Raw genomic sequence first — 25,180 nt, forward strand, 5'->3', positions numbered from 1 at the left:
CTCATTCTACCTCCAGAATATAAAATTCTATCTAATCTAACACATGGTAGGCACTCCATAAACACTTGCAAAGAAATAAATTAGTATTTGTCATATACCTATGAAATGACCTAAACATATCACCAAATCCACAAAACATCTTGATGTCCTAATGCCAAGTCAAAAAACCTTCTGCCAGCAAATTAAAACATTCATAAGATAAGGTACACACCCTTTCAGTCATGAGATACTCTTCAATGTGTCAAGCCAGCTCACTCCCTAGTTCTTAAAACAGAACAAAAACTATTTGTTAATTTTTCAGTTCAACAAATATGTATTAATAACCACCAATTTTCCTTATCAATCTTTCATTATTAATGTTTCTGCCATCCCCTGTGACTCCTGCAAGCCATCTAGAAGGACTTTGTTAGTATAGTATTAAAGGGATAAGACTTCATATGCAAAAGAAGTAAAGTATATTGTTCAGTATTTTCATTCACAGAAACCTTTAAAAATTCACCTATATTCACTGTTTCAACAAAATTATCAATAGAGGTTACAAAATCCATTAACAAAATAATTAAAGTATGTCCAAAAAATGTCCTCATGAGTCTCTATGACTTTCCAACTTCCCAGGCTAATATCCGACAAATATTTGGGGGCAGTGCTTAACACACTGATGCTCTAACTCATGCATGCTTCTGACATCTTCAGAACCCAAAGAACAGTCAGGGATTACCAAGATCATATACAACAGAGGGAAATCCCATGATGTCTATTTTTACTACACAACAAAGTCTACTATCCCAAGAACTCACTCAAATAGAAACTGAATCATCCAAAAGTTACCAAAACACACTTGGATAAACCCCCTTGCTCTTAGATGCTACGTTCTAAAGGTAAGTCTGGGATGAAGATGTGGCTCAGTGGCAGAGTACTTGCCCAGTGTACTGGGCAGTTTGATGTCAAATTGTCACAGCTAACATCATCTGAGAGGAGGAAACCTCAAGTAAGAAAATGCCTTCATAAGAGCTGGCTGCTGGTGAGCTCATAGGCCATCCATGGGATGGTGGCCCCAGGTTCTGTAAGAATGCAGGCTGATCAAGCCAGAGGGAGCAAGCCAGTAAGCAACAGTCTTCCACGGCCTCTGCATCAGCTCCTGCCTGTCACCAGGTAACAGCCTTGTTTGAGTTCCTGTCCTGACTTCCTCCAATGATGAACACAAGGATGTGGCAGTGTAAACCAAATAAACCCTTTCCTCCCCAAGTTTCTTTGGTCATGCTGTTTCATCACAGCAATAGAAGTCCTAACTAGGATACTCAGGATGCCCAAGACCCCGAGTTCAATCCTCAGCGTACCCCCACAAAAAAACTTAAAGCTAAATCTCACAAGATTGTAAAGATCATATTTCAAAAGAAGCATTAAATTTCCACATAGGAAGTATTACACTACCCTTTCAATGTGAAGAATGTCCAAAAAAAAACCAAACCAAAACAACTCTTTAAGATGTTTCAGCACAAGTAGACCTCTGTATCTCCTAACAAAAGTCTGTTTTATTCTTAAACATCTTCTCAAAACCAGATAGTGCAACCCTCAAACATCATTAGAGAAGTTGCCTTGTTCCATGGGCAGTAATTAACACAGAAACAACAGGTCAATGTATAGAGAATGAGTCTCTATGGAGTGCTCAAGTCATTAATGCTTTATCAATATATGTCCTTTCCTTGAAAGGCTTAAGAATCATCCAAGAAGAGGGGAAGAAAGACTCTCAGCCAGAGGTTGAAGACCTGGGGTAAAATGGAGCCCTCAGAAAATGGCAGGACTACTGAACTTAGGAACCCACAGTGGCTGTGGTTGCCTCCTAACTACTTGTGTTAGGCCAAACCATTCAACAGGCTAGCATGGAGACAGGATGGCTCCAGAGCCTCCATCTGAGGAGTTATTGATAGTGTATGGCTTCCGGGGTAGGGAGAATCAATTGTGTTTAAGGAAGTGACCCCTGATAGGCCAACCGTTGCTTCACTGGCTGGCCTCACACCTCTGAGTATCTGTTCCGGACAACACAAACTGCATTTAGAGGGTTACTTTCAATAGAGGTCATGACGGCGGGTGGGGGCGGGGGGAGTGGATAGGAGCAGTCAATCTGGGAGGAGCTGAGGGGGAAGAAAGGATGAATATAGTCTAAATATAGTACATGCACTTCTGAAATTCTCAAGAATAATGAAAAAGCAAAGGAAGAGCCAGTAAATATGGTAAGTGTTTAGTAGTAAACCATACATTGATATACTAAAGAGGAGGGGCCAGGCTAGTAAACAGCTGAAGCCCTCATGAATACATGTTTTAAATGCCACAGATTTCTTTGATTTCCTCAGCACGTGGCTGTATGTGCTAGCTTTATGCTGGCCTTAAGGTGTTTCCTCAGTGGATTTTTTTCCACTGGTTTCCTGAACAATCTGCTTTTGAGAGCATTATGCTGTAACCTGGATGAAGAATTGCCACCCAGCTTGAGTCTATGTCAGAGTTTATGAAAATTTTATTACTGTTACAACTGAGTTGTCTATCCCTGTCCTTATGAACAACTCTATCTTATCTTTGAATCTAGAAAGGACTCTAGAGCATAAATATTTACTAGAGCCAAAGCAGAAATGTAATAAAAATAATTTGCAGGAATTAGCTACATTTACAAATTAAGAAACCGGCAGGCAGCACATGCAAATGCCACGTTTAACACTAACGGGTGAGCAAATGGAAGAGTAGAGTCTGAAAGGGCTTCAACTGAGGTTCAGCTCCTTCACTGTGTGTTCAGTACCAAGCACAACACCTACTGTTTCTAATGCCTAGGTCAACTTTAAGTCATTTTTCCACACATTGTTCTAACTGATGGGGGGAAAGGGATAGATGACATCTTTTCTTTTATTAAAACTGTAGCTATTATTGTCATGAAAGGAAGGCAAACACCAGCTTTCATAACCAACAAACTGTGGTTGTACCTAGTGTTCTAACATTAACTCAGCCAGGTTCTTTACAGATCAGTGAGAGACGGTTCAGGAATAGAAGAACAACTTCAGCTGGGATTCACTAGAGCTGAATTCTACTGGAGGCTGGCAAATCCAGCCTTGAGCAAACCACTCCAATGCTTGATGTGTGGATTTGCTCATGTTCGAACAAGGGCAAAGAGGCAGGTCAACACATCCCCAAAGAGTGGGATCGCTAAGTGAAACCAAATGAGGCCCATACATTCCCTACACTGGGAGCTCTAAACCTTGTGCACCACACAGAATCCAAGCAGCTGAGATGCTTTTGCCCAAATAGAATTGTAGATCCTCATTTCCTCCCCTTCTTTTCCCCACTTGTGACTCAAGCCAGATTTCATCGAGCTATTTTTGTAATTACTAACATGCTGGAAATACAGCAGCGAGCCAGAAGCAAAGTAAAATGTAGCATCCAGCAAAAGAAAGAAAAATCACGCTGAGCAACTGAAGGGCCATCTGCTGGTCGCCGAGCTGCAGGGGTGAGAGGGACAATCTGCACTGGACTATTTGCGTCCTCTCTCACATTAGACCCACCTGCATGTTGTCAGTGGCATCCCCGAGCAGTCCTCCAAAAGTGATGGCATTGGTTACTGTTGCCAGATAAATGAAGAGAATTGCCGAAAGAGCCTGAATATGTAAAGCATCATAAAAGTCACTGGCAAAAAATGGTGCTTTCCTCTTTATGTCCTTAATTAATCCACCACAGAACCTGGGCAGGGAGAAAGCAAACATGTGATCAAGTGTAAGATAAACAGCCATCAAATTCATCAAGACATAATTCACTAAACCGCAAAGAATTTGGACTTCAAATGCTTGAGTCAATGACAAGATACTAAATAAGACAGTCTCATTTAGATGAGACAGAAAAAAAAAAATGTGGAGAAATACATCTTCTTCTGTCTCTCTTTTTCAGTTACCAGAATAGGTCCAACACTCCCCAAAGATCATCCAGTTGTTCCTTTCAGATGACAGTATAGAATAGATAAATTATAATTTTCTGTTCTCCAAAGACAAACATCCAAATACAGTGCCTATCTCCTAAAGCCCCTAAAGATGTCACAGTGTCATATTACCCAACTCTAGTGTTCACCAAGAACTGTGAGATGCACACACTCTGCCATTATTCTCTGCTGGGGGAAACAACATTGAACAACCCAGGCTCTGGAGCTCTGACCTCATGGAGTTTACTCTTGGGGACAGAGGGCAGACAGTAACATAAAGAAGTAAATAAATAAAAATCAAGGAAAAATTAAGTGGAGGTGGGAATTAGATAGTTCTAGGGGAAAGGCACTGGGAAATATAGACAGATGGCCACAGTGGGCCTCTGAGAAACTGAATTTGGAATAAGGACCCAAAGTGAAGAAGGGCATGCAGGTGTGTGGCAGGTAAAGGTACATGTTGAGACCATGCACCAGCTTCCTTTTCTTCCAACAGAACCACATGAAACAGCCTTCCCCACGGAGTGTGACCTCTGTGCAAGGTACCCCTTTCTAAAGCCTGACACCTCATCCTCAGCTGTGCTGAGCACCCTACTTCTGTGTCCTTGCTAGACACTGGGTTGTGCAGCTACTAAAGGAATGTGGAAAGGAGAGAGAAGAAAGAATAAAACAACAGTTTGATGCATTTCAACACATTAAATTCCATAACTCATATCTGAGTTCTATGTTAAAAATGACAAGGTTATTCCTAGTGAAAACAGTTTACTAAGAGCCGTAGTCATGTACTGCTAATGACATAGAGATCTATGATGGGCCACATATGTGATGGTGGTCTCACAAGATGACAATGTAACTGAAATGACATTATCACATAGAGGCATCATTAGATACGATAATATTCTCCAGAACAAGTCTTTCCTTGTATGTCATGGTAGTATGCTGGCATACGTAAGCGTTACTCTACTGGAAGGTATATAAAAGCATATAATTACACAAAGACCTAGCTATGTTACCAGTTCATGCATTTGACGTACTATAGTTTTTATCGCTACTTTAGTGCATACTTCCTCTACTTACAAAAATAAGTGTACTGTAAAACAATATGCCATGTTAAGCTGGCAATAGCTTCATATATGTCATCTTTATCTTGCCTTTTGATTACATCAAGAGGCCACATTGAATAACTGGCTAACACCTTTAGATTTCTGTAAGCAGAACTCTGATGTGTGCATGATGACCAAATAACCTAAAGACAGTTCTAGATCATACCTCGTCATTAAGCAACATATACGATGGGGAGGTTTTTATTCTCCATCCTTTCAGAAGAAGAGAAACGATTTCTTTTTACTTTAGGAGAGAAACCCAAGTGGTTCACCAGCAGAAAGAAATAATTTCATTTCATTCAGATTCAACTGCCTATTAAAATGATATATATTTTTTTAATCCTGCAGTGATTTCCACATCTTCATGAAAAGAATAACCTATTAAAAATTTGACTTAACCCAAAATGAAAAAACAGATCACTTAATAGTAGAGAAGTGGTCACAGAAGAAGTTAACAGAAGGTTCTTAGAAACCAGACTCCTCAGTCTGGGCAAGGAGGCAGGGCAGTGGTCCACAGACCATCCCTTTCCACAACACGTTACACACTGTAAACACACAGGGAAGGGACAGAATCCTGAAAGCCACACAGGAAACCTAGACCAGCTTCAGCCAGCCCTAGCACCCATTCTCACCTGCCGTCAACTTCACCTTCTTTGCATCATCCCATCAGTTGTCACACTGTCTCGATGTCAGTGTCCTAGATGCTCTACACCTCAGTCCCCTTCCTAGCTCACACCCACACAGACTGTCTCTCACCTGCTGTAGCATTTCCCTCAGATACTGTCCTCAGCCACAAGGCCCACTCCGATCACTCTCTAAAAATAAACTACTACTCATTTTTTTCTTCATTGTCCTCATAACTCACTGATGCATTTATTTATTTGCTTAAGATTTCTCGCCCACCTCTACACAGTGAAGCCCATGAGGCCGGGCATTGACATTCTGCTGTATCTCCAGTTCCTGTGACTGACTAATAGATGTACTATAATTGTCTGTTTGCTGAACAAATGAACAAACCAGTAAATAAAATACTGAAAGTGAATTCAGAACAAGGAAGGGAAATTTAGATCTAAGGAAAACCTTATCACGAATGGCAAAAGGTTCCATCAGTTACCGGCCAGTTCTCTGTAGCTCTTCACAATCACCGTGTCCTCCTCCTCCATGTCCTCCATCATGAGGTGTGTCCCCATTCATCTGAACATTCTCTCCACCTGAGTACATATTCTTTCTAAGAAAGACAATAGGGTGTAAGTAGAGATTAGTTTATTGTGTTCATTTGCTTTCATGGCTGTAGGATGCTTACAGAGACAGAGAGTGGAAGGCCTTCTCGAGAAAAGATCATGATTCCTTATTCTTTGCTAACAGACAATTCTTAACATATTCTATCTAGAGGGGAGATAAATGGCTAGGTGAACTCAGGGTTTAACTTATTGCGCATTTATAGGAAGGAAGGTGTTTCACTTGGGGAATGATAGATTTCCAGGAAATGGTTTCTCCTCAACTTCTCTACTAAACTGCTTAACCTGCTAAATCTGCAAGGGCTCTTCTTGAGTAAAGGGATCTTTCCACAGACACAGACAGAAATTCCCCAAGACATCCCTCAAAGAAGACCCATGACACTCTTCCAAAACCATGAGCTGAGCTGAGGGCAAGCACTAACAGACATCAAAGCATAGGACACTTGCTTTACGGTGTCAAGTCAATCTAAAGCCAAGGCAGAGGAGAGGCTCACTTGAGGCAAAATATCCATGGGGATCTAGAACTATCAAAGCATGGGCTGGCCCTACACCTTTTCCAGACGCAATCTCCTCCAGGGCTTGGCAATCCCTGAATATTGCCAAGTACATACCAGCTTACCTTTTGTCAGATGATGGGAGGCTCTTTGGAGGTTCTATCCTGATTGCTGGGTCCCATTCCCCAGGTGGGAGGACAATGACTTCATCCAGGAACTCATCAATGCCAGCAATCAGGTCGTGTCTATCTTTTGCTTTGTAAGCGATGTCATGGAACACCTGAATAGCGAGAGATGTGCTGATCAACCAAGGGAACCTTCTGAATGGTTCACAACACATCACAGCTGAGTAACCCAACCCACAGTGCACTCCGACATTCCCATAACTGCACTCTCATCTTCCCCACTATTCAGTCTATTGAACGGTGCAGGTTATGATCTCAGCATCTAAGTAGGGGCTTTAAGACATGGCATGTTAAGGACATTTTTCCCATCAAAACCCTCACAATCGCTGTGAGAGCCAGATGAAAATGTTTTCAAGATCCCCTGCTGAAAGCCATTCTCTGAATTAAAAGTTATGGGACAACTGTCTGTGAAAATCCAGTAAGAACAAGTTCACACTGACTGTTCAAATCAGGATAAGACACACTCACTGCTGCCCTCTAAAAATGTAAGCTATTTTAAAAGAAGAAAGCCTGAGTTATATTGGCAGAAAGGAATAAATCAGTGCTCACCTGTCGCCCTCCCCCGCTTCAGCAAGGTAATATCTAACTCACCAAAGACAGTATAGGGGTTTGAATAAGAAATGGTCCCCATTGTCTTGGGCATCTGAGCAAATGCTCTCCAGTTGGTGTCAAGGCTGAGGGAAGTTGGAGAGGTGTGGCCTTCCTGGAGGAAGCATGCCACAAGGGGCAGGCTTCTAACCTCACTCAACTTCTAGCGGATTCTCTCTGCTCTGTGCTTGAGTTTGATGATATGAGCTCCTGGCTTCCTGCAACTGTCACCTGCTGCCATGCCTCCTCATAATGATGGTGGTGGACTCAGCCCCATGGAGCTATAAGCCTAAATGTTTTCATCTTTCCATAAGTTACCTTAGGCATGGTATTCCATCACAGTGACATAAAGGTAACTCATACATCACATCAGAGACGGGGTTTCAAAATGGTACACAATCCCTTCTCTCAGTAACCCGTTCTTCTAATAGAGCTGATCTGAAGGTCTTCACAAAACAAAGCCTTTTATACTTTGTAAGTTAATTTTTTATCATCCAACAGAGAATATGGTCCCTGTTCAATACCCTTCTATGCTAAGCATTTCTACTATATCACTCTTCCTAAAAAAAAAAAAAATCATTTTTAAGAGCTATCAGGCAAATAACACTGGTTTGGGAGTTCTGGGGTTGATAAGGAGGCAATACACAGTGAAAGTGTTTCCTCTACAGCAGACATATCATCTCTCCTCTAATTTTCTCGGACAGGCAGGACAGGCAGAGTCAAAAGTACACCTTCTCAGCCAACCTTGCCAGTAAATATTGGCAGTTTCGACCAATGACATGTAAGAAAAGCAAAGTTGTAAAATACCCATTAAAAGAGCCCCTCATCAATATCAGAAAGCCACTCTATGCCTGTTACATGTGGCCAAACACATTCCTAATTTCTATTAGGAAAGAATTTTAAAAGAAAGTAACTATAAACACACAAAATTCAATCAATCAGTCAACTAAAAGGAGGGAAATGAATGTCCTCTTGAGGGAGACAACAGAGTTGTATACCAGTGCTCCTGGACTCAGAAGGAAGCAAACAGCTGAGCAACAGTCATGCAGAACTTCTATACCACAGGGGACAGAGCCTCCAACTCTACAGTTAACATGAAAAACTGACAAATCAAGCCACAGCTCAAAAGTAAAATATTAAGAAACAGCAAAGTAGAAGACTGGAAGACACAAACTGATGTTCCCATATTCCAACAGCATTCCCTCTACTGTAAGACTAGTTCAGAGTTTTATCATAACTAAATATGCGAATTAATACTAAAGCTGCCTTAACTGTGGATGAAATGTCAGCTCCAAAGCACCAAGTAGGAATAGTACCTGATGCACCATAGACTGGCTTCCCCACAAGACATAAGCCAGAAAAACAAATACATTCTGATATCTAAGAAAATGTATCACCTACTTTATTATGCATTGTTTTATAAAAGTCATCATTTTTTGAAATAATATAGTATAGGGACATATGAGTTCAGAGAATTGATAAATTAGACAGTTTGAACTTATTCAACAATTCTTAAACATCAGTTTTACCAACTGAAAATAGGTAAGGATTGTAACAAGGTACCTGCATATTGACCACTTCAGACAGTAACTATATGCTGGATTTGAGAACACTCAAAATCCCCTTTATTAGCTATTTTCGCAATATACAATTATTTGCTGTTAATCATCATTGCTCTGCTGTGCCTCAGATTATTCCAAAGTGTATAACTGAATTAAAACATCACACAATAACCTATAAATAGGAAAACTTTATGATATTCATTTAATTTTTAAGAAATTTAGAATGATTTCTAAATGTTTTTGCTTAGAAAAAAAAAAAGGGAAATGCATTTGTGTTAGGATCTAACACAAAAACAAAAAACATGCCTTACTTACTGTTCTACATAAGGAAGCTCATTTTCCACAAATGATTGTATGTCACCCTGTGAAAAGCTTTGTAGGCACATAATTCTAACGGAATGAACCATGACAGTCAATTCACAGTCTGGAGAGACACATCCGCTTGTCCCGCTTCCCTACCTCATCGGACATCAGGGTGGCGATGGCCCTTCCAATCTCATGGTAGGACTTGGCTTTCCCCTTTGGACCTAAGAGAATGAACAAGAACCTAATGGAGAAGGAGAGAAACAAAGGCTGTAACAGGTGTTTCATCAAACTGGGAAATTGTTATCTTAATCCATTTCAAGATCAGCGGTAGAGATCATCCTTATTATGTGTGTGCACAAGTATGTGCATTCGTGTGCGTGCATGTGGAGGCCACAGGTCAGCTGCCTTCCTGAGGCGCTCTTCCCTTAGTTTTGGAGACAGGCTCCCTCGCTTAATCTGGAGCTCACAGATGTAGTAGGACTAGTAGCCCAGCAAGCCCCGGGAGTCCTCCTGTCTCTGCTTGTTCAGAGATAGAATTACAGGCATATCCACTGCACCTGTCTTGTTACATTGGTACTAACCATCTGAATTTGGGTTCTCCTGTTTGTGAAGGAGGGATCTACCTAGTCCCTAGAACTCATCTTTGAAACAAAGAAAGATATAATGCTAAGGGACAGGAAAGATTCTTTCACACTACCACAAGGTATTCCTAAGTTAATTTGAAGATAGAGGAGAAACCTACGAGTCGTCTTCATTGAGCAGGAAAAGTTTACTTATCTACGTCACAAATTGCTGATCTGTTTTAAACTGTCTGTTGTCTTCATTTCTACCGACTTTGGATTCTGTGGTGCAATGTGGTAAGGGCATTAACTTAGTCCATTTTCTGATTTCTCTGACATTCCTGTACCCAGTATGGGCAGTGACAAATGTTCTTCTCCATATTTTCAGAAAATACTGCTATTCAGCTGAGTGGGATTCAGTGAAAACCAAACCTTCATGAGTAAGCCACACACTGATAAGGAGAAAGAAGTATGAGACAAATAAAAATAAAGCACCATTCACAAACAGCTAAAAGCCCTTTGTGGGTTCTCGTTTTCCTTTCTCGATTTAATTTCTTGATAATATAAAAGCATTGCTCCAGAGCTAGTATGTCCTGAAACAAGCAATGATGAACTCGTCACTTTGGAAGGAGTCTCTTGCTCACCATGAAGGCAGAGATGGATGTCCCCACTGAGGAAGAGGGGGCCTGATAAGTAAGTGACTAAGAAAAGGATGTACAAAAGGTGACGTTGGGTAAATCCCTGCACTGCTATTGCTCATGTCTTACCTAAAAGGGAGAAAAATGAAAACAACACATACAATGGCATCACATGTTTGCACAGCTTCTGACAGCCTGCAAAGCACATTCATCACCTTATTTAAATTCCCACACAGCCTTCTGCAAAACAGAGCTCATCCTGTTTAACATTAAGGAATTTGAGGGTGGGGAAGATGATAGGTGAGCCCAAAGTTTGTGCCTAGTAAAGGGCTGGGGGCAGAGCATGTGGCTACAGTGTGTAATGCTCTGGTTCAGCCTCTAGCATCAAAACAACAAAATCAGGAGAGGGCAGACTGTGGTACACAGGCATCTTATGTCTCACTCCTCCATTAACAACTTTACACATATGCACACACACACACACACACACACACACACACACACACACACACACACACACACACACACACACACACACACACACACACACACACACACACACACACACACACACACACACACACACATACACACACACACACGCACGCACACACACACACACACACACATACACACACATACACACACACACACACACACACACACACACACACATACACACACACACACACACACACACACACACACACACACACACACACACACACACACACACACACACACACACACACACACACACACACACACACACACACACACATACACACACACACACACACACACACACACACACACACACACACACACACACACACACACACACACACACACACACACACACACACACACACACACACACACACACACACACACACACACACACACACACACACACACACACACACACACACACACACACACACACACACACACACACATACACACACACACACACACACACACACACACACACACACACACACACACACACACACACACACACACACACTGGAGCTGTGATTCAACAACCATTTTCACCGGTCCCCGTGGGAAAAGAATTACGGATAGGCATAGCAACATAAAAGAATGATGTCTTGTCACTTGCTCCTTTGTTTAGTACATCTTTACTGGATCTCGCTTGTTGGACCCTTTTATTGTTTCCATGTATCTAAATATTAATGTTCCAAATAATACGTAACCGTTACAATCCTTTTCAGGGCCACTGGCTGCCTCTCCCATCTCTCTCCAGCACCCCCATGTGAAATTCAGATTGAAGAAACACCCACTGGAAACTGATACACAAATTCATTATCAGCTTGCACACATGGTAATAAAGCCTAAATAAATATTGCATTCTCTGTGAGGGAATACTCTCCATCACTAATACTTGTCAAACATAAAGCTAGGGAGAGGACAGGTAACTCTCCCAGAACTGACAGTGTTACAGAGCCACCAAGTCAGCACAAGGGCATACGTCACTATCAAACATTTACTGCTTCGTCTTGGCTCAGTAATACCAAAGAATGAAAGGAAGTTGTAGGTCAGTGGGAGCTGTAACATATATTATAACAATAAGCCAGAGTATGTGAATTATATTGGTTCAATAACCCAGAAGGAAATGCATCTAGGTAAAAATAAAAAAGACATTTCTTCACTATCGAAATGTCAGCAAGTGCCAAGTAGAAACAACATGGTGATGGAGTTCAAAGTTTTCTTATTATGTCGGTTAGGAACAATTCCGAGATCTACTCCCTGAAACCCTGGTAGAAGGAACTCTGGGCACAGGTGTCCAACGGGGGCCTCGCTCTAAGTTAAGAGTTCCCTCTGTAGGAACAGAGAGCTGCGGCAGCTTCTAATCCACAGCACTGTCACAATGAGGTGGGGAGATGCAAGGCCTGAGGCAACCGCAGCTAGAAAGAAGACTGAAAGGCCAAGTTCCCTCTGCCTAATGCCTCCCCCCATCTACCACCAAAGAGGCAGACGCTGCTACAACTTTTACGACGGCCGTACAGCCTGCCATACAACTCGGCTTTTATAATGTACTGAAAACTCATTTCGTGACACAAGCTGGGTTTTGTCAATAGACAAATGTTATTTTTAACCAGAAGCCTTTTTCTTTATTAACAAATTAAGAGTAAACATCACATTGGTGTGGCTGGAAGTGAACAGTCCATGTTGACAGCTCAGGGGGAAAAAAGTGAACTCATGTTTCTGGGTTTGTTCTACTCACTCACAACTACAAATGTCAGTGCTAGAATTTATAATAGTTGCTAGCTGGGTCCAGAAGTCCCCTTCCTATTTGTGTGAGTTTTTTTAAGTAACTAATTACACTTGCAGAGGATGCCTCTGGCACACTTCACAACAGAAAGAAACACCAGATGATTTGTGTCCAGAACCAGTGGCCTCACATTCACAAAATAATTATAGGCAGAGTAAGCACAGCATCAGAATAGGAGCTAGCCTTCCTAAACCACTATGTCTTTCTTAGAAGGGATGTACCCCCCTTTCTGATAGATCACAACTATCTCCAAAATAAATCCAGTATGTACCAATTCTTTACTCCATTCTCTGAAACATCAGTGAATCAAATAACCTATTATTCATAATGAGCAGCTTTGGAAGATGTGGCTAACTTGTAGTTTCCACAATAGACTTCATGAGGACCACACCCCGTCACTACCACCTACATACAGTGCAGGACACAGACAGAATCCATAGCAGGAATACTGTCCCAAACTCTAAAATATAATGTTTTTAAATGGTTCAGTACAAATTATTTCTCATAGGCAAGTGATAATAACATGCAAAATGTATTAACTTATAAAATGCTAAAGAGACAAGTATTATAATATTCAGAAGGCTACAGTTCACTGACTAGCTTTTTGTCTTAAGATCAAGATCTTCAAAGGGACAAACTGATTTATAGTTATTACTTCTTACTTTCCTGAAGTGTTTTATCATAACCCATTCTAGATACCTCTCTAAGTTAACCTGAACTTTGGCTACAGTGTCAGAAATATGAAGTTCTACCTCTAGCACTAACAGTAAATCTTCCCATTGCCTCCATTCTAGGGCTACTGAATGGTAATAAGAAAATGTATCCATATCCATCTCTGTGAATATATATAAAGTGACAGTAAGGAATGCATGTTGTCAGCATTAGAAACATCATAAACACATCCTACTGAGTCATCAGACATCAAAGACTAGTATGTTTGCTCTTACATGAAAAGCCAGACCCGCCCCAACACAGACTCCCCAACCAGCCAGCCATTCATAGCCACAGTAGTGCAAAGAGAGGCTACAATGGACCACAAGAAACAAAGTACAAGGAACCCTGTGAGCTTAGCTAGGAAGGGGATCTGAGAGTCAGGCTTCTGAAGAGGCCCAGAATAGTAAAACTGTTTTTCAGGAGGAGTAATAATAACACTCACAGCATAATTCTTCTCTACATTTTAGGGGGGAAAAATGTGTCTGTAGAGCTACAGAAGAGTGTACAAGGTAAAGCCTTCCAAGGAGCATAGGCTGAGTCCATCACAATGACTACACATTCCTCATGGGATTTACTTTATTGGGTTTCACAGGATGCAGCCATTGTAAATATCCTCATAGTGTGTATACACACACACACACACACACACACACACACACACACACACACAAACAAACAAAACAGCTAAGGAGACTCTACTGGGTGATTACAGTTTACCCTGCTTCAGAAGACAGCAAACAGATAAAATATTTCCTGGAAAAATATTAATATCTGAGGGTATATTTTTCAGATTACAGCCTGAAAATAGTTTTATGATACTGAATTACACCCCTTCACTTCTCTTAAATAAATGGCTTCGCTCCTCTTGCTCTTCAGATGATGCCATATTTCAACTCTAAATTAATACCTCCCTTTGGTACAGAAGAGAATGAAGAAAAAAATGAGGCAGACAGGAAGACACGATAAGAAAGGCCATGGTTTCAAACTCCATGTCTGTGGATCACTGCTAAACAAAAGGCCTTTAAAATGTTTTTTATTTGTAGCTTCTACTGGGAAAAAAAAAAAAAAAAGGTAATAAAAATGAAAAGGCAAGAGCAATTTTCTTTAACATTTCTCAGCATGTCTTCTCTTTCAAGCCCCAGAAAAGTTAGTGCAGAGACATGCATAAAGCCAATGGGGCACCAAGCTGGACTCCAGCCATCCTGAGTCAGCGGCTTGCCAGGTGATTGTTCAGACAGAATTGCAAGGCTCCACTGGAACGTTACAGAAAACACCAATCGCGATAATCTCATTAACTGCACAGCTGGGATCACCTCCTTTCCAATGCTACATCTGCCCCAGGTATTTACAAATGATGGGTGGGAGGAATCTTCTGCATGATTGGGAAAAATGGCTGAACAGCGGAAACGGCTTCAGGACATCGGCTTCTCATTTTCTTCCTAACCTGCCTCAGAACAAACCTTGAACCTCTCATCACTGCTGGTTAACCATGCTAAGACCATCTGAGTCCACTGAGGAGGATCCATAGCCCTTCCTGATCACATGTAGAAACTGAAACAGAAGTCACCTACCTCTGCCCTGGGACCCACAGGAAGCACACTCCTCCCCTAATTGGGTAGCAATTTCCTGATATCAACCTGAAGCTACAAATTCCTCTTTAACCTCTTTCTCAGCACAAGTCTAAGTGAGCCATTAGCTTCTCTTCAGCTAATCATGTGCCTCAGTCAAGTACCTGAACCGCTAAGAGCAGCTTCAGAGACCGGCAACAGGATGACTTCTAGGGTACAGAACATAGTAGAGTGACATGTGATTGTAACATAAGCATGATTCCTTTGGATGCAGAATGGCATGCTTAATGTAAAGTGTACAAATTTAAATGCTTAGAGAGATGACAAGGTTTTACAAAGATGTGCATTTACGTGTGCATCTATGTGTTGGTGCATCTATATGTGGGAGCCCAGTAACAATTTTCTGATAAGATAGAAGAAATGAAAATATCTATGACAGTTGAACCACTTACTAATTGTATCTATTTGGACAAAGTATTTAAACTTACTGTCTCCATCTGTTAAATATGGACACTAGAGTTTGCATACTAAACAAATGACCCACAAGAAGAAACCAGCACATGGGCCCATAAATTAATATAACTATCATTATTATTACTGTTCAAGTAACATGTAATTTGAGAGCACAAATGTCAGGCAGGCACTATTTCAAATGAAAGCTCTCCAATGCATTGAGTGTATCCTCATTCCACTGATTCTCTGACCTAAAAGGGTGAGCAATTTCCCACAAGCACCCTGTGAACCCTAGCAGGTGGGAGAGAAGCTTACCTTGTGGGCACAGGGACTTCAGTCAGGGCACCCAACATGACAGCCTGCTGCAGCCGAATGAAGGCAATGAATGGAGTATCCAAGAAGTCGACCTCCCCAACAAGCACATTAGAAGCTTCTGCATCACGTGGCAGTTTTTTCATAAATTTGTTCTTCAGCTGCACAGATAGAGCCAATAAAATACAATTTATTTCAAGAGAGAGAAGACTAAGAAAATACACCCTATCCATTCCTCATTGAAAATCTCTTGAAATGAGTCTTCACAGAGAAGTACTTAGCCAGACACTTTAATATTATGATTAACCATTATGTTATAGTAAACACCTATCTGTCCCTTAAAAAAATACTAGAGATGCAATAACATGGGATATATATTATACAAATACACACATATATATTAGTATGCAACATATCTCCATTAATCGATTTACATTCACTCAATACACTATTGAGAATTTACAGACAATGATCTAAGCCAGAGGGCTAGCAGGAAAGAAAGACTCACTCCACACCCCTATCAGGTTCGTATTACCTTGGGGGACATAAAATATGATTTGAAGTAATGGAAAGTACAAAGAAGGAAAATGGGACAGATGAGAAAGTACTATTTCTCAGAGATGTCAAGGAAGGCTGCTGAAGAAACACATTGGACAGTGGAGAAAGGATACAAGCCATATGCAAAGGCCTAGACTGAAACACCAGGCAAGCAAAGGGATACTTGGGACAGGAAGGAGGTGGGTGGCTAACGGAGTAGTATGAAGCCCAGTGTGGGAAGCTAAGAGGCAAAGAGGAGAAGAGAAGCCAAAGCTGCATGGACAATGGGGACCATGTCATGGGTCACTGAAGGCCACGGCAAAGAGTTGAGAAAGGTAGGAAGATGTCTCCTACATAACTTGAGCATGACTTGGGGTTAAAGGCCACAGAACAGAATAACACAACCCCAAGTGTGAGCATAGACTGAGAAAAGCACCAAGACTCAGACCCTTCGTAGACACTCTACCCTTCATAGAGACAGAAAGCATTGCGAAAGACAATGAAGAAGAGCAGTGAAGAAGAAGAAGAAGAAGAAAACTAGGACTTTACCAATGGCCAGAGAGGAAAGGCTGAAATAATGACCAGGTATTAGCAGCTGCATCCTAAGCTAGTGGAGTTTCCAAAAAGCTGAAATGTAAGAGTGGATCAAAAACCTGGCCCAACAGCCATGCTGGGAAATAAGATTAAGTACAGTGGCCATCAGGGAACCAGTGGAGACTAGCAGCACAGACCATTATGTTAAAAAATACTGCTACAAAGAAAAGATGGGCAATGGGAAGGTTGGTGGAAGAGAGCGCAAAGTGGAAAAAAGTTTTAAAATGTGGATATCACAGCCCTTTAGAAAGTGAACAGAATGAGCTAATGGAGGCAGATTGCTGCTATAGGAACAGTAGAGAATAAGTACAAAAATAACTGCAAACCTAACATCCTGAAACTATCGAGCAGGGGTGGTATCTGCATCCCAGATAGAGGAGTCAACTGTACACAGGAACACAGCTTACAAACCTACCAAAAAAGCAGACTGGCTGGGTTTGAACGTGGGTGATTTGAGAGACTTGCTAGGTGGCGAGGAGGGCTTCTAAGGACTCATATTTCTGCAGTGAACCAAAAGTGAGCTGATGTGAGGGGGAGGGAAGTGTTTGGAGGATTAAGGAGAGTGTAAAGCCATTTTTTTTCTCTCAGTGAAGGCTGCTGGACACAGTCAATTTGAAAGTTTCTCTAATACTCATTATTCCTTTATCCAATTGGGGGGAATTATTTCAGCAATAATGGATGGATAAAGATAAGAACTTGACAAAACCACACAAAAGGCACAGACTTCCAATAAACACTTTTTACCCACTATGCATGTCTTACCCTTCATGTCGAAAGTACCAGTGAGTTTAACTGTTTCTGCCATAGATAATTGCTAATGCAGGAAGTGGCAGGCATGGCCCAATATCCCCAATTAGTAAGAAGCTATGTCAACCAACATTTCCCTTTCGACTTCGACTTAAGAGTTTCTTAACTGGGGAAAATACATGAGATGAAAACTGATCTCTAGCACTCTACTAACCTCTGTCACCTGCCATCACCACCCATGTGACAAGGCAGCTCTAAAGTTAAAAAGCCAAAAGGCATTGTGGAAATCAAAATAAATATATAAACAGGTCAAAGCAGAGTACGTATTCTTAGATATCAACAGCACGGTTACATTAAGCAGTATGGAATTTTCCAAAACTTCTACCACTCAGCACACATAAACCATAATAAAAATTATATTATAATGTCAGTGATAAGAAAGCTGTATAGAACTGAAGAACCTATTTCTAAATGAAATAAACAAGTCTCTACATACAAATATCACATTTTCTCTCATATCTTATAAATGTGATCTTGATTTAAATTTTATACACACAGGCATATGGATACAAGGGAATATAATAGAAGATAGACTACTGCATTTCCTTCTGTCACATGTACAATATAGATTTCATAGACACAGATACATACATGTATATGTGAGACAGTGGCATGAAAACACAAAGGGAGATTATTAGGGAATGGGAAGAGACCGGCCACCAAGGAGGGAGGGAAGACAGAGAAAGGCAGGGGGCTCAATGGAAGCAAAATACAATGACACAGATGTATGAAAAGATAATGAAATCCCATTATTTTGTACACTAAAACAGTAAAAAAAAAAAAAAAAAAGTACCTTTTTAACATACAGATATGAAAAAGCAGCCCCACAAAAGGTCTACAGCCATCAAGTAGTCAAAAATTCTTATCACCTAGGAAGTTAATGAATGGTTCCTAAACACATAAAACCGACTGGAGTATGGCTGAGTGGCCCACACACAGGCAAAATAAGGCCTCAAACTCTTCCCAGAATAGCCCTTCTTTATGGACACAGAATGCAAAGCATAGGAGAATCTGACTACACACCCATTCTCTTCTCTAGACTCTTGACTACAGGTAGCCAGGTTTGCTAACTACAATCCCCTAGGGTTACTGTGCTTACAGGTCTCATACTTCCGACTGAGAAGCACCCTTCAGAGCTCAGCATAGCTTACTCTACCATCTCAGGCCACTTCCTTGGAAACTTCAGTAGTCATTTCTAAATCACATGTTAGATGTTCTGAAGAAGGTCAGAGCAGTTCACTGGGAATAAACTCAATAGTCACTGTACTCATAATTCACTTGTAATAAATACTGTGAGTGGGAGAAATGGATTTTGTAGCAATGAAAATCAGATCAATAGACCATGGAACTGTCCAGGAAAGTTATAAGAGCTTTTAGGGCTCCACTGCAACAACGATGCAGCTCCCAAAACATGCAGAACATCCAGTCCGCTAAATAGCCAACAGTTTCTGGCTGGCTCTTTCACACTTTCACTGAGCTTATTGTATTCCTGTAATTCAGTCATTAGATGAATCTTCCTGAGCACACTCCTTGGGTGGTCTTGTCAAGTCTAATGCTTTTAAGATTCACCTACACACTGATGACTCACAAATACGTATCTTCAGCCAGAACCTTTCACAAAACTCCCGACCTACAACACCTTCCTCTGGATTTCTAACATGCATTTCATTGCACACACCCAAATGAACCTTTCTAATAGTGCCCCCTCTACCCCACCCCTAAGCTGCCAGCTCTTACATTCTTCACTGCCTGCTGAATAGCAATCCCATTCTTCCATACCTCAGCCCCAAGACCTTGCTGACAGCTTCAACCCTTCTCTTTCTTCCGTACCCAAGTCCATTCTGTCAGCAAATCCTGCTAGATCTACGATCACCTTGCATCTAGAGTCCCACTGTTTCTTGACCACCTTCAATGTCACCGCCTTGGTCCACGCTATGATCAGTCTCATTGTGGCACCGGCTTCCTGCCTGGATTGCTATTTTCTGACTTTGTTCCCCAACCTTTTTTTGTTTGTTTGTTTTTGTTTTTCTGGAGAGACAGGGTTTCTCTGCGTAGCTTTGCGCCTTTCCTGGAACTTGCTTTGTAGACCAGGCTGGCCTCGAACTCACAGAGATCCACCTGCCTCTGCCTCCCGAGTGCTGGGATTAAAGGTGTGCGCCACTGCCACCCAGCTGTTCCCCAACTATTAATGAAAGCAGCCAGATCAGGTATATCAGGAGCCAGATCATTTCATCCCTGTACTCAAAACTCTCTACTGGCTACCATTTCATGAGGTGAATTCAAGACAGTTATGAAAACTCCTGAGTCCTAGCAACATCTAGAGGCCATAAACTCCATGCCCTGATCTCCTTCCATTTTCTCCTGGTCTTCAGTGGAGCAATCATTTCCGCCTTCACACCCTCATGCCTATGCCTGAGGCCTGCTCAGCTCAGACCCTTCTGCTCAGCTGCTATTTCTCTCTACAAGAAGTTGTACAGGGTCCCCATCCTCAGTCCTTCATTAGCTACTAAAAGTCACTCTCTCAGTAGAGAGACTGTCTCTGCTCATATGAGTCAAGGCATCTACTCCCTCTGCCCACAAGCACTTCTCCTTCCTCTCACTGCCTTGGTTGTTGTTCCCTGTACTTCTCAAACATACCATACAGACCTCTACTCTTCATTATCTACTTTGCCACCCCAATATAAGGCTCCCTATCGGTGAATTGGTCATCTAATGTGCTCAGTGTTAGGTGTCCTATGCCTTAAAGCGTGCCTGAGAAGAAAGGTTAATAGCTGCAGAATAAATGAAAGGCAATTCTGACTTCTAGCCTTCTTCTTCCCCTTCTTTTTGTTTATATTTTTAACTTTTTTTCCATTTTATGTGTCTGTGTACATGTGTGTATGAGTTTGTTTTCATGTATATGGGCCTACAGGGGTATGCGTATGCATACGGAGCCAGACAGTGAAGTTGGGAATCATCCTTGGTTGCTCATCCACATAATCCAATCAACTCTCTCCCTCAGTTGGGTCTTTCAATAAAATCCAGAGTTTGCCAATTTGGCTAGACTCAGTAGCCAACTTACTTTGGTAATTCCCTATCTCTGCCTCCTGGAGTGGAATAATAGTTGGGCTACCACACCTACCTCTTCAGCTCATAACTCTAGTCCTTGTGCTTCTACAGAAAGTGCTTAACTACTGAGCCATCTACACAGCCCTCCTCTGTTTTTAAGAAGTCAGTCAGTCAGTCACATCCCACCTGGCCACAAAAGTAAACAAAAGGCCTGGATATGGCCACTGTCAGTAAAGTCCTTCCCTAACAAGAGCAATTGATAAAAAGGATATATGCATGATCCACATGAGAAAACAAATGCTTTTGTTAGAAGACTTGTATTTAAATGTGTAAAAATCCAAATCCTCCCAGTCAGAAGTGGTTGTTCCCTACCAGGCTGGAAGGAATGTCTCAGGACCATCATACCAGGGAAGGGTGAGGTCAGAACCAAAAGCTAAACAAAAGCTGGAGAGAAAAATGTGTGCAGAGAGGGATAGCTGAGGCCCTAGTCTCAGTTCCACGTCCTGTAGCACCTCTAAGAATTCTGCCCCAGTTAGGAAAACCACTGCATCCCGCTTCAGGCTTAAATTACTTTGGAGTGCACTCCTATCCACTGCAGAGCCCAGCTACAATAGTGGATCTGACAGATGAGCTGAGGAACACCAGGTTACATAAAAATGAATAAGCTTCTGCACCAGAGCCATGCTTAGAGCCTTTAATAAGCCTGTGTGCCTCAGAGTGCTTCATCTCCCACCCCAGAAGATGAGGCACATTACAGTATGAGATCTGATCACAAAATGTTGCTTTGGATAGAAATGCTTTTTCCTCTTTCATCAACCCCACTTTCTTAGTCAAACTGCATAGGTGCCTATGATGCTCCGGGTCTAACTGCAGGCACTGGGAAGAACAGACAGATTCCGCACTCCTGAAATTCACAGTGCAGTGAAGAAGCTAATTCAGAAATAGCTGTACTGAAAGAAGAAACATAAATAACCTGAAAGTTAAACATTTTACAGTGGGAGGTCAGAAAACACAGCAATCACACCCAGTAACAAGGTCCAAGGAGGGTGCTTCTCTGAGTCAAAGTCGAAAAATCTACCCCATAATATTGGCTTATCAAACACTGATTCAGAAGTTATCTTTTTAAGGGGTACAACAGTATCAGATAAAGGAAAATATAATGGCTGAAATATGAAAGCTTATACAATAAACTTTGAACAATCATAAAATACTAAGAGAAAATTGTACAGATTAAACAGCAAGGCAACACAAAAGGCAATAACAGACCATGAGAATAAAAACAAAATACAAGGCTTATAAATCGGGCTGAAAGTCTTCCAATAAAATCATCTGGACTGAATTCCAAAGATAAAGTCTGACACATTCCTTCCTTATAGATCATTAGTTGTTTCTCCTAGGGAATGCCCTGGCTGGATTGTATGCAGGGTCAAATACAAGGACACACACAGTGCAGAGAAATCCCTTTAGCCAACCTTGATTTCAGAGAAACAGATTCCAAACAGCTGCCTTTGGAGCTACAATCACCAAAATATACTTTGGCTAGCTCAGCAGTTTTGCGACTTCTTTTTTCTCTGCCCCCCCCCCTCTTTGGCTTCTTTACCAGATTTTAATATAAGCAGTGCATCCAGATGTGTGCATACTTTGAGTTGCTTTTTAGTGTTTTCTCTCCTCCACAACAAGATCTTGCCCTAATTTCTTAGACCTCTAGGCTTGCCCTCTGCTATGAATGCCCTACTCCTACAGTTTCTCAAGCATCATTCCTCTCCCAGTGATTTCTATGAATCTGGTGAGCATGGCACAGGTATATCAAGAAACTAGAAATTCTGAACGGATAAAGCAGAATAAAGTGTAAAAGTGGTGAGATGACAGTTTTGCTCGGAAACAGGAAAGCTGTTCACCCACAAAGGACAGTACCCCACAGCTCACTGAAACAATCAAATCTTTCCTTCCCCACTTAGATCTTAGGTTCTCCTACCTTCTTGACGGAAAAGTCATTTGAATAGTTAAGGTTCCACAGATGGGACCCATCACAATATAGCACCTAATTAATCTTTATTAGTATAACCACTGATGAACAGCAGGCCCTTGTACCCCTTTGGCTGCATACTCACACCTAGCAGAATCACCTTTGAGTAGACCCAACCTACCCCAACCCTCGGAAAGTGGCAGGTATTAAAAACTTTCTTTCTCTCCCCCATAATTATTGCATTAAAATAATTACATCCAGTAAAGTATGGTTTCTCAACTTACCCCTCCTCATGTCTACATACTGAAACTATCCTGGCTACCTAAGCAAAGGTATTACTCTTGGACTTGCTATTCTCCTCTCTCTCTCTCTCTCTCTCTCTCTCTCTCTCTCTCTCTCTCTGTTCTTGCTTTCTTGTCTTCAGGTTATTGTCTTATTTTCTTTTGGGAATTTCCAGCTGCTATTCTTCCCCAAACAAAGTCATCTGTCAAGTTCAATGTCATTGTACATTACCCTGGCACCATATCCTTCCCTGTAGATGATTTCTGCGTAGTAGTCAGATAGTTACCATGCCTGTTGATATGGTCCTGATTTTCTCCACTTGCTGTACTATCATGGCATACTTGCCAGATGTACCTCCATTCAATCTCAAAAGAAAAAAATATAATCCCCCTGTATTTGAATCTCACTGGGATTTCCTTAAGAAAAGCCTGGCATAGTATGTTATGTTATAATGGCCTGTTATAGAAATTTAACACTTAAGGAATACCAAAGCATGGGGGGAAAGCCAGGGAAAATATCCATTTGTGAATTACTGTGTTCTCTGAGATTGCATCTACTCACTCAATGCAAAAATATTGTTATGACAAAAAAACTTTACTGTCCAATCATCTTACTGTCTTCTGCTTCTGCCCATTACCTTCTCTATGCCTACAGAGAAGTAGCCAGATAAACTACAATGGATTTTTTTAATGAGAGCTTCATGGTGCCCTACAGACAATGGGCATATTAGCTGCTTTCTCTAACAGCAACGCGACAGACTGTGAAGAAGATGACTCATCATGGTCATCTGCCTGACTCCTTAGTAGACTCTCTGTGTCATGGCTATGTTATATGTCTCTCATAATAGTTGACTCTGAACCTATGGATTTCCAGTTAGAATCTGTATGACTGTCAGCTGTCAGGAGCTAGCAGCTATATACCAAGTTCACTCCACAGAGACACAGCTTCCAGTCACTATGATTCCAAACTAAATATCTGCCTGGCCCACTTCAACCTAAATGTCCATCAATAGCAAAATAAATAATACCTGAAGGGAGATAGTGTCATCCATAATAGCAAATGCTCTTCACGGTGATATTTATTCAGAAATTACCAGGCTTATTAGTGAACCAGATCAACTGACTGGTATATAAGAGAAACAAACAGAAATTAGCTACAGCCTTTAGAGCAGAGCTACCCAGCAAAACTATTAGACACAAGCTTCCAAAAGACCTTATAACATCTTAAAATATTGATTATAAGATGTATGATTGTAGCACAATGTATTGTAAAGGCAAAATAGTTCTCTTAGAGATTAAAATGTATCACTGGGTTGTTAAATCCAATATAATTTATAACCTACATGCATAGCACATTCAAATGTAGAATGTAGCCAAACCTGTGCACTCACTATAACTCATGGCCTTAATGACAAAAGAAAGGCTAAGATTTAAAGATCTCTGTGTATACATCAAGAAGAGTAAAATAATACATGAGGGTTTGGCTCAATGAGAGGGCACATGCCTACTGTGCACAAGACCCTGGGTTTGGCTCAATGAGAGGGCACATGCCTACTATGCACAAGACCCTGGATGTGACCCCCACCCATACTGGCATACAACTAATAAATGAAACAATCAAAATAGCATATGAACTCTAGAGAAGGTCAAAGGAAGTAAATACTAATTAAAAATCAATAAAATGGAAAACAAACAAGTATGTTAACACTATCCATTGCATTTTATGACTTGACGGGTGTTATCGTAGCTCATTTGTCTAAGGAGCTTTTCCTTGAGAGTTCATAAAATCTAAACTGTTTACCATTGCTTATAACGTTACTGGTACTTATCAACTGCAATGTGGTCTGAGGTTTCCAAATACACAAAGTCTGAGAGCACATAAAGTCACTAAGTCAAGACGCCGAAGGCTGTGTGGTTCTACTTGTACTTCTTAAAACACTCTTCAACTTCTGTCTTTCCATTTTTAAGAAATACAACT

At 41.2% G+C, this 25,180-nt stretch overlaps 1 protein-coding gene across 2 annotated transcripts in view; it reads right to left on the bottom strand.

Moving 5' to 3' along the window:
• Slc4a4 (solute carrier family 4 member 4) overlaps nucleotides 1–25,180 on the bottom strand; it is a 319,163-nt gene that overhangs the window by 94,187 nt on the left and 199,796 nt on the right. For both annotated transcript variants that reach the window (XM_036200218.1, XM_036200219.1), the window contains exons 8-12: nucleotides 15,973–16,130; nucleotides 9,579–9,666; nucleotides 6,910–7,064; nucleotides 6,167–6,280; nucleotides 3,546–3,720 (exon numbers count right to left, since the gene is read on the bottom strand). In XM_036200218.1, coding sequence (XP_036056111.1) covers nucleotides 3,546–3,720; nucleotides 6,167–6,280; nucleotides 6,910–7,064; nucleotides 9,579–9,666; nucleotides 15,973–16,130 — 690 coding nt within the window. The remainder of the gene's footprint in view (nucleotides 1–3,545; nucleotides 3,721–6,166; nucleotides 6,281–6,909; nucleotides 7,065–9,578; nucleotides 9,667–15,972; nucleotides 16,131–25,180) is intronic.

Source organism: Onychomys torridus, chromosome 10, assembly GCF_903995425.1.
Source record: "Onychomys torridus chromosome 10, mOncTor1.1, whole genome shotgun sequence".
Lineage (NCBI taxonomy): Eukaryota > Metazoa > Chordata > Mammalia > Rodentia > Cricetidae > Onychomys > Onychomys torridus.